The sequence below is a fragment of the Chenopodium album genome, chromosome 13 (assembly GCF_948465745.1).
Source record: "Chenopodium album chromosome 13, dcCheAlbu1.1, whole genome shotgun sequence".
Lineage (NCBI taxonomy): Eukaryota > Viridiplantae > Streptophyta > Magnoliopsida > Caryophyllales > Amaranthaceae > Chenopodium > Chenopodium album.
The window spans coordinates 3,558,249-3,568,319 of record NC_137846.1 but is presented as its reverse complement, the minus strand read 5'-3'; the positions used below and the strand labels follow the sequence as shown (position 1 = coordinate 3,568,319).

Sequence of the window (10,071 nt, the reverse complement as noted above, 5' to 3'; positions counted from 1 at the left end):
TCAAAATGAATCACACAGTTTGGCTTTTGCATTAATTATATACACTACTTAAACTAATGTTGGTGCTTCATACAAATGGTTTCAATTATAATTTTCAAAAACCATTTTTTACTAATACTTATTAATTAATAATTAAAAATATTATTGGTCAAACTTCACGTTGACAAATCTGTTAGTCAAGTTGAAACATTTGTTATAGAGTAATTTATTAATTTATAATTTAAAATATTAAAAAGAAACAAGAGGCATGTGAGAGTAGGAAATTTATGGACCATAATAAGCATGATAAATATGAAGTGTAATACACATAAGGGGAAAAAAACCGGAGTATGAAGTGTAATATAAACGGCCCAAGGAACAAAATATGTCTATTATTTTGAAATAAAAAGAATATACTCCGTATTAATTATACTTCGTATAAGTGGTTGTTTGTTGCATCAATTTGGACATTCAAACTTTCTATAAAATACACTAGAGTTATGTTGTTTGGTTTAACAAGAAGGAAAAAAAAAAAAAAAAAAAAAAAAAAAAAAAAAAAAAAAAACTGCATAGGAACCGCCTTCTTCTTCCTCCCTTTTCAAGTGTTCAAACCCGATTTATCCTTTAGGCAAATTCGCATCTATGGCTCAATTATGGGTGGTTTGGAAATTTATATGCAAGTACATGAGACCTAAGTTGATTAACATGATCTGACTATCCGAGTGTGTATAAGAGCAAGATTAGCCCCAAAACTTGGATGTGACATCATTTTTGGTGATTTCTATTGAAAATGATGTTATTAAATTATTGTTAAGACTCACTAAGATTTGTCCAAATTTATCATTTTAGCCCTAAAACTCAAATATATGACAATTTTTTTTTTTTTTTTGTTTTGTTTTTTGCTCTAAGAAATTGCTAACAAAAAAACACACGTGGGATGGCCAAAAACAGCGTGGGAAAAACCGTTGACGGTTCCAAAAACGGACACTTCCACACCATTCCAGTTTTCCTCATTCTTTAGGAGAGAGAAAAACATCATCCTCCTCCTTTACTACACTCACCAATTTTCAGAGCTCCTGAAAACCCTAAAATGGCGGCATTTATGGCAAGAGCTTGCATTCTCCCAACAATGTCAATCTCTTACCCTAATCCTAACCCTAACAATCTCCGTTCAGGCCGCTCACACTCAGTTGACGCATACTACATTAAACGCGCCGTCGAATTGGCCGACAAATCCGCCGGATTTTCATCTCCTCACCCGAATTTCGGTTGCGTAATTGAAGCCGGAAGAATCGTCGGAGAAGGTTATTTGTATGCTCAGGGAACTACTGCGGCGGAAGTTCAGGCTGTCGAAGCTGCCGGCGAGTGGTGTCGTGGTGCCACGGCGTATCTTAACATGGAGTGTGGTGATTGTCATGGTGAACGTACTGCTGTTTCTGCTCTTGTTCAGGTTTTGCTGATTTTTTTTTTCATGATTTTATCTTTCTTCAATTTGGTCGATTTTTTGCGGAATTTAGGGTTTTGATTTGTGGAATTGTGGATTTTGATTTTGAATTGTTGTTTGTGTGAATTGTGGTGAGTAGGCAGGGGTGAAGAGAGTGGTGGTTGGAATGAGACATCCGTTGAAGCATTTGAGAGGAGGAGCGATTCAAGCGCTTCGAAGTGAAGGAATTCATGTTGATGTGCTTGGTGAGGATTTGCAAAGCGATGTTGCCGAGGTTTTTTTTTTAAATCAATTTTTTTTTTTTTTTTTTTTTTTTTTTTTTTTTTTTTTTTTTTTTTTTTTTTTTTTGTTAAAATTCTTCATTCCTTGTTTATTATTTTTGGCTTTTTGAGCCAATTCATGTCGAGTAGAATAGAGTAGCTAGGCTGGAGTACTTATACAAGTGTTGGATGAAATGGAAGAACTTTTAGGTAAGCTGAGATAAAACCTCATACTACGAGAAGATGAATTTATTGAGTTAATGAGCTATAGAAGTTTGCCCTTGTTAAGTTGGAATGTATATCGACTCACTATTGCTGTGTGGTGGATTTTGTTGTCTGATAAAGACAAGGGCTTTAATGGTATATGAAATCTTTAATGGTTCGTTTGGTACAAAGTTTTAAAATTTCAGTATAGATGAGCTCCTAGGCAAGTCTGTTACTATTTCATTAGGATTGTACTCTTATGACCCATTTGAAATTATCTGATGATGTCTTGTAATTTTTCAAGTAATGAGGTGTTTAACCTCTAACTGAAGCCTGGCTCTTGCAGGAAGCTTTGAAATCTTGCCTTCTCGTGAATGCTCCTTTGGTCGTCAGGGCTGCTTCTCAAGTCCCGTACTCTGTTCTCAAATATGCTATGACCCTTGATGGTACATAACAGGTTTATTTTTATAGCAAACTTTCTTGACATTGCTAGTTACCAAAACTATCAAATGTGGACAAAAATCTGAATGGTGCTGTTGCTTGGCAATTATACTTCTTTACAGTCTTTTGTGTTGTCTCTTGTCAGGGAAGATAGCAACTAACAAGGGACATTCAGTATGGATAAGCAGCAACCTATCAAGGTGCCGTGTCCTTGAACTGAGGGGTCGAAGTGATGCTATTATTGTTGGAGGAAATACTGTACGGAATGATAGTATGGATCTGAGCTGTTAGTGCAATACATAATTCTTGGATTTATCACATATTTCTCTAATCATTCTTTTTTCCCTGTGTTTTCAAAATGTGAATGAAGATCCCCGACTAACTGCAAGGCAACAAGGTGGGCATTCGCCTGTACGGATTGTTGTGTCACAGTCTCTTGACCTTCCTGAAATAGCACACCTTTGGGATACTTCTGAAGTGCACACCATTGTGGCAACACAGAAAGGTGCTAGAAGGAGCTTTCAAAAATACCTTGCTTCCAAAGGCGTTGAAGTGATTGAGTTTGAGATTCTAAATCCTAGAGATGTTATGGAATACTTTTATGAGTGTGGATATCTTTCGGTTCTCTGGGAGTGTGGTGGAACATTGGCTGCATCAGCTATTTCTTCTGGTGTTATAAATAAAGTATGCATGTGATCTTTTCCCTCATCTTTTTCTTACTTCCCATTCATAATCTGTGAAGTGGTGTTAGACATTTTGTAGTGTACTAGTGTTGCTAAATTGCTGATTCTTATCAAGGTTTGACTTGTATGATTTTTTCTGTGTTGCCCCTCTATACATCAAATAGGATAATTTTGATTTGAAAGGGGCCTGCCTATTGGTTCACATCAATATAATTTAGGCAAACTTTTAGTGAGCTACCTTGAGCTTTAGAAAATATTACATTGGTATCCATTTTAATTAAGTTAGGCACTTTTATCGTTTGTTAGAATTGTGAATACTTTAGCATGCTCTTCAATAGAATCTGCCCCCCCTTCCCAAAACGATGCAAAACTGCATTATAGTAAAATCCATAGGATTGATCAAGAATTACCTCTCCTTCACTCTAACATATGGTGACTCCTTGTTTCCTCAACTCTTCCAAAGTCCGCTTGGATCTTGTGGATGAGTAGTCGCTACCTTCAAATGTTGTGTCTTCCTCTTCCTTGCTTTCTTGTTAGTGTTGTTACCTTCTTCGAACTCTATCTTGCATCTTTTGTCTTATCACTGTCCTCCCCAACTTATCCCCGAGGAACTGTTTGACAGCGGTGATGCTGACTAAGATAGGAGGTGAAGTTCCTTAGCAAAGCTGAGATTCTCTCTGTCCTCTTCCATTGTCCCCTCTTCAAAATCTCTCTCTCTCTCTCACTCTCTCTCTGCATGCACGATAGTGATTTCTTGAGGACAGGTGCACAGGTAGAGGAGGGAAGGTGCTGAAAGAAAATAATGGTATCATGGATTGGTGGTTTTAAAGGTTTCTCTTTCTTCTTTCTTTTTTTTTTTTTTTTTTTTTTTTTTTTTTTTTTTTTTTTTTTTGGACAAGTTATTTACATTAATTTTGATAAGTTTGGGGGTGAAGATATTCATATAATAGTCTGGATCAACTTTGAGAAAGGGGAGGCATTTTATTATTTAAACTTGATTAGAATGCGTCACTGAAATAGGTCAAACCTTATAGAACTAGCTTAATTAAAAACTCCAAATGTATTGCTGTCAACTAGCTTATTAATTGACGAGGTATATAAGAGGTGGTGTAATACCTGATTTTAAAACCTATTTTTATCATTGTCCTCAATGACTCCTTCCATGATCCTTAGTTATATATTTTTGCTGCAAGGATTCGTTCTGCAGATATTTAATTGTTATTCTCTAAGCTTGTTTTTTCATTATTTTAGGTCTATGCCTTTATTGCTCCTAAAATTATTGGTGGAAAGGGGGCGCCATCTCCTGTTGGTGAACTTGGCATGGTTGAGATGACTCAAGCTCTTAATTTACATGATGTCAGTTATGAACAGGTTGGTTATACTGTGATACTTTTGCCTACTGGTTATGATCCTTTGCTGTAGTTATTCTGTTGTTTTTTTTACCTCTGCCTCTGGTGATCTTGTCAATCATTATTTGGCTTTAGCTATTGTTTCTCTTTCAAATGTTAGTTTGATTGAGCGGGTGATGGTGCTTTTTCCTAACACTCAGAGATTCAGGGTGTTGATGAAGTTTGTGTTAATACTATCTATAGGCATGTAGCCTGTTTCAACAATATTACCGTGCATGGAACCGGGAGAAAGAAAAAGTCGTGTTTTGGGGGAAAGAGACTTGGGAAATTTGCTGTCATTTCTGATTGAGTTGTCTTCAGACATAGGTCACTAGCTACAATTAGTAAGATACTGATTGCGAAACATTAGTTCCACTTTCCTGTACATCTTAGACTTGTGTTGAGACGGGATATCATTTTTTTTTTAATTTTATGCAGAAAATATTTTGACATCATATATTACCTTTTAATAAAGATGAGGAAGCATAAAGTGTTGCCTCAAGTCCTCAACCATATTGCCCCACTACTGCAGTAGCTGAACCTTAGATATTGTCCACCGACTTTGATGCTCTGATAGTCTGATGTTGTAATATCCTATGCAAAAGTTAGATTGAAGGTGCAACTAATTATTGAGGAATGGTTAATTTAACTGGATTTTAATTTTAGAGAGGTATGATTTGTAGGGGAATGTCTCATTACTTGTTTTCTGATGCAGAACTATTTCTTTTATCTCAGGTTGGACCTGACATGCTTGTCAGTGGATTTCTTCAGCCCATTCCTGACTTGACACCGATCATTCCTTCTTTCTCTGAATTATCAAAAATTGATCCGTCAATTAACCCATATGAATCTAGCATCATATCCTTCTACAAGACTTGGGACCCTTACGGTTCTTTCTCCAATTTCTCACCTCACCCTATCCAGATGCCAGACGAGGGTGGCCATTATACAACCTGGTCAAGTGTCGAGCATTATTACCAGGTAATGCATTTTTATATCTTTTAGGAAATTCATTTGATCTATCTAATGAATATTTAGAAAATTCCTCTCCTTCACCTCATTCTGTATTACTAAAGAACATTTATCAGTAACTAAATTACATGTTTAAAACAATTTTGTTTTCTCTGAACAACCTTTAAAAGTTGTAGGCCTTTTTTCAAAAATGTTTTTCCATTTTCATCTATTTTCTTCCTAAAATTCTGTTATCTTTGAAAAGTACAGCTAAAGACCAGGAAAAAAAAAACTTCAAATAATATAAACTTGAAAATAAGGGTCTAAAGACTAGGGTATTGTTGGTGAACCCTAATTAAAATTACTGTTTGATGACTGTAGCCAGTTGAATAGTAGATAGTTTTTCTAAAAACTCCTTAGTCGTATTTGGAATTTTTTCCATACCATTTCTTACCTGTAGATGCATTGTATGGAATATGGAAGTTTTATATGAATTCCCTCTGCAGGCACACAAGTTTTATGGGGTACAAGATCCTCTAGCACAAGAGTGTTTTGAGGCTATTAAGTCAGCAAAAAGTCCTGAAGAAGCAGCCAGGATAGGAAGGAAAATGCAGAGACGAAGACCAGATCTGGTATGTTTCATGTATTTAGAGCTCAATGGAATTATCAAAACTGCTTGTCTTGCTCTATAATTGTGATGGTTATTACGGAGTATGGTTTTCTCCTGTGTCTATATTGTGAAAGAGAATGTCTAATCTCATCCTGTCCATTTTGGAATGTCTGAATTGAAAATCATATTCCTAATCCTTCTTAGGGGACCACTGCCAGTAGAAGCTGAATTTTCAGGATTCAGCCTTGGACAGTACCTTGAGCTGTCACCTATCAGCATAAATTCCCAAATTCGTTACAATGTGCTGTATTCAGTTTTATGTATGCCTAGATAGTGAAATTCATACTCCGTATTCAGTTTGTAGGTATGCCTGGATAGTGAAATTCATACTCCGTAGGCCCATAGCTATCTACTTATCCTTCAGTTTTTGTCGCATCTATGTGTAATTATCTTCATATTACATTCGAATTTTTTTTTTTTTTAAAATTATTGTCTGTGAATACACCTGATAGATATGCTAATGTTTTATGCCGTAGAACACATGATTTTGCTTGATCTCTGTTGTATTCGCATTCTAATATCCTCTATATGTTTAATATTTTTATGGCTTTATTTATGCTGTCCAGGTAAGGTCCGACTGGGAGGCCGCAAAAATTGATATAATGTACAGTGCACTGAAATGTAAGTTCTCAATCTACCCACACTTGAACTCCATGCTACTGTCTACTGTTGGGTCTATTCTTGTTGAAGGTTCACCGCATGATTTCTTTTGGGGCGGTGGACGTGATGGAGAAGGCCTTAACTATTTGGGGAGGCTGCTGATGCAGTTGAGGTCAGAGTTTGTGGGTGAATCCTCTTCACACACTGATAACCCCGATGAGAACTAGATTTTTGGAGAGTTTAGATTCTACAATCCACATATTTTTACATATAAAAGAGCTAAGTATGTACTATAATCCCCCCACAATACGCACACAAAGAACTAGGGTTGAGGGATGCAAAGTTTTGTATCGTTATCTACGGATTCACCTTCGTATATGTTACAGATTATGATAGATCATTCTGTAAGTTTGTGAAGTATTTTCTATGCAGTTATGTTTGATCTAAAATAAATGAGGGGCATAAAACTAAGTATGGCCTGATTATGTTTAAGTAATCAATGCAAGTGACTAATTGAGCACGATTACGGATTTTGTCAAATATGGGCCTTGATCCGGAGCTTCTAAGATCTAAACCCGCGTAACATTTGGATCTAGGCTTAAGTTTTTAGACACATTTCTGATATTTTGGTACCATTTAGTGGACTAGTGGTACCACTTTTAGGCCACTATGACTTTCTCAGTAGTATGGTTCTTACTTCTTACAACTAGTTACAACTTTCTAAGTTACAAGTAGATGATTTCTAGAGCTTAGAAAAACGGATCCTTGAAGGAATTTGGACATTTTGGGACGAGTGATTTTGTTTCCCAAGAATTTGCCATTTGCTACATAGTATCAAGGACTACCAACAAATGTGAATATGAAAATATATACTCTATACACGATGCAGTACTTCCTTCGGTTTTTTTTTTTTTTTTTTTTTTTTAATTTTGTTAATGTTTAACTTTGATTCTCAATAAGTAAAGTGATTTAGACATTGTAATAGTATAATACATTTATTTAGACTGTTCTATTAAGATCTCACATAATTATACTTTTTCATGCATATAAATCATGAATGGCTATCAAAACAGAATAGTGCAAAAGTCATATTGAGTCAAACGGTCAAGTAAAGAAAGCGGAGAAAGTAATATATAAAGTTAATCCTTTCTTTTCCTCCTATATGTCTTTTCTCTTTTTGATTTACCTCATTCACTGTAACATGTTGGACTGTTGGAGTAATAATCACGTACTTCCATTTTTAACTTCACAAAGAGATTTATGAAAGACCAGGCTAGTATACTACAAGAAAATGTGCCTTTGTCTTGATCGAGCAAATTCACGCTAAATACCAATTATTAATTAACCAATTAAGTATTTATAGTTATTTATACATGTATAATTGTAATGATTAAGTAAAGATGATTAACGTTATAGATCTTAATTTTATGCATTGCCTTAACATTATTTAAAGTATGATTGATATTCAAAAGTAGTTATACACTAGAAATTAATGATTATTAAGGGAGATTAAGAATGGTTAAGAACATGCAAAAAGATTCGTTTCAATAAAACTTTGAGAAGAACATGAATCATACTAAATTGAATAATAAAACAACTAATTATCTGCATAAAAATGATAAGCCAAATATACTTGTGAAAAAAAAAGTCGTGCATGAGTAGGATATGACTCATAGTCATAGCATACTTTGTATGTGTTACATGGTATGTTGGTAGGGACACATGCGGGAGACAAAACCTAATCTAGATTTTCTCGAATTTTTGTATCACTCCATTTGTTCCATGCTTATTTATTTTTTAATGAATGTATCATTTAGAACATTAATATCTTTAATTTTATTACTTTTTTAAATAAATATAATTGATTGTTAACTGAAGATTTCATATAAGTTGGTACTTCGTATTTAATTTTTGAAAAAAAATTATGATGATGTATTTGTTGAGAAAAGGAGATCAAGTTAAAGATTTTACCTTTGTTGGTATTCTATAAAAGGAAAAATTACTCCTATATATTTGTAGTCTTATTAAATTTGCAATAATATAAATTTCTATAATATTAATTAGTCTAATAAATCGAAGATATTGATGATTGAAGGTGTTCATAAAAAATATACGTATATGAAATATAAATGGGAAGAACTATATCATTAAAAGGAGAGAGTATTTTATTACTCCCTCCGTCCCTAAATTAAAAGATTTTTTCTTTTTTATTATGTAAGAAATGGTAGAAATAGGTTTTGTACTAAGAGACGAAGAGAGTAGTATTTCAATTTTTAGTTTTCAATTTTATCAAAAGATCAATTGCTGTGATGTCCAAGATTAAGTAGGCAAAGAACATGACAATAATAGCGCCGACATTCACAATATATAATAAATGGATGAGATTTGATCTGATGAAAACTTTAATATAGGTTTTATAAAATTTTGGGCAACAATTTTTTAGTTCAAAGTTGAAACTTTTGGGTGATCTAGCAGAAATGTTAGAATGTTTGAGAGAAGAATATGGATAAAGACAACTTAGGAAACATGATACGCAAAAAGGCCTTTCTGATAATTGCACAACCATTTTGTATGTATCATTATTACATGTTCTTTACCTAATTGACTAAAGGTTAGGCTACTTCTTTATTTATGTTTCTAGCATCAAACTTTATTAACTCATTAAATTATTAGTTTATTGCATAACTAGAAAGATTAGGATGAGAAGAAGCAAGTTAAAGGGATTCTTCCTTTATTTTAAGCTTGATCTTATCATCATTGTGTAAACAAACTCAACTGCGCTTGAAAATTACTTTTTGTTTGTTTGTTTGTTTTTCTTTTTCCTAGTTTTCGACTGACTTGAGACTACAAGTCTAAAAGTAAAATAAGGAGAGGGTTTAGGGCCTGTTCTAATTTACTAAACTGAACTGATTAGAGCTAAAGTGAACTGAATATTATATGAGAGAAAAAAAATTAGAAAATAAAGTGAACCGATTAGAGGTGAAGTGAATTGAATTGAAAATAATGTGATGAGAAGAAGCCCTAATTCGTTAATCATAATAACACAAGAACTATATACGAAATCTTGTATATATACCGAGTGTGGGGTACAACTTTCATGACTTGCGAGGTCGGTAAACAAATGATCTGACATGCATTGGACTGTTTCACTGAATAGTGAACAGATGCTCTGATCTAGGCGTTTGGATGTATGACCTTAATGAATAATCAACCCAAATTCAATTATACGAGTAGTTTGTATTGATGAAGCCAAAAATGGAGTAAGATATATTGGCACAACACCCCAAGCATTGCATACATGCTGCGCCTCGACGTAGCTGGCCATGCGCCTTAATTATCTACCGAGTTAACTATTCTCCATGCATTTTCACCAAAACACAGGGAACCTAGCTTAGCTTGCATATTATATTAGCACGGCCGTGCCATGCCGACTTTGATGCGTTTTTACAAT

The 10,071-nt window shown here is 34.3% G+C and overlaps 1 protein-coding gene across 1 annotated transcript; it reads left to right on the top strand.

Moving 5' to 3' along the window:
* Positions 1–953: 953 nt before the first annotated feature.
* Positions 954–7,108, top strand: LOC145575997 (riboflavin biosynthesis protein PYRR, chloroplastic-like). The gene is made up of 9 exons (XM_081633783.1): positions 954–1,429; positions 1,563–1,697; positions 2,234–2,333; positions 2,474–2,599; positions 2,699–3,012; positions 4,263–4,382; positions 5,135–5,380; positions 5,857–5,982; positions 6,587–7,108. The coding sequence occupies exons 1-9, from the start codon at positions 1,070–1,072 to the stop codon at positions 6,845–6,847; spliced, it is 1,788 nt and encodes a 595-aa protein (XP_081489909.1). The 5' UTR covers positions 954–1,069; the 3' UTR covers positions 6,848–7,108.
* The last annotated feature ends 2,963 nt before the right edge of the window (positions 7,109–10,071 follow it).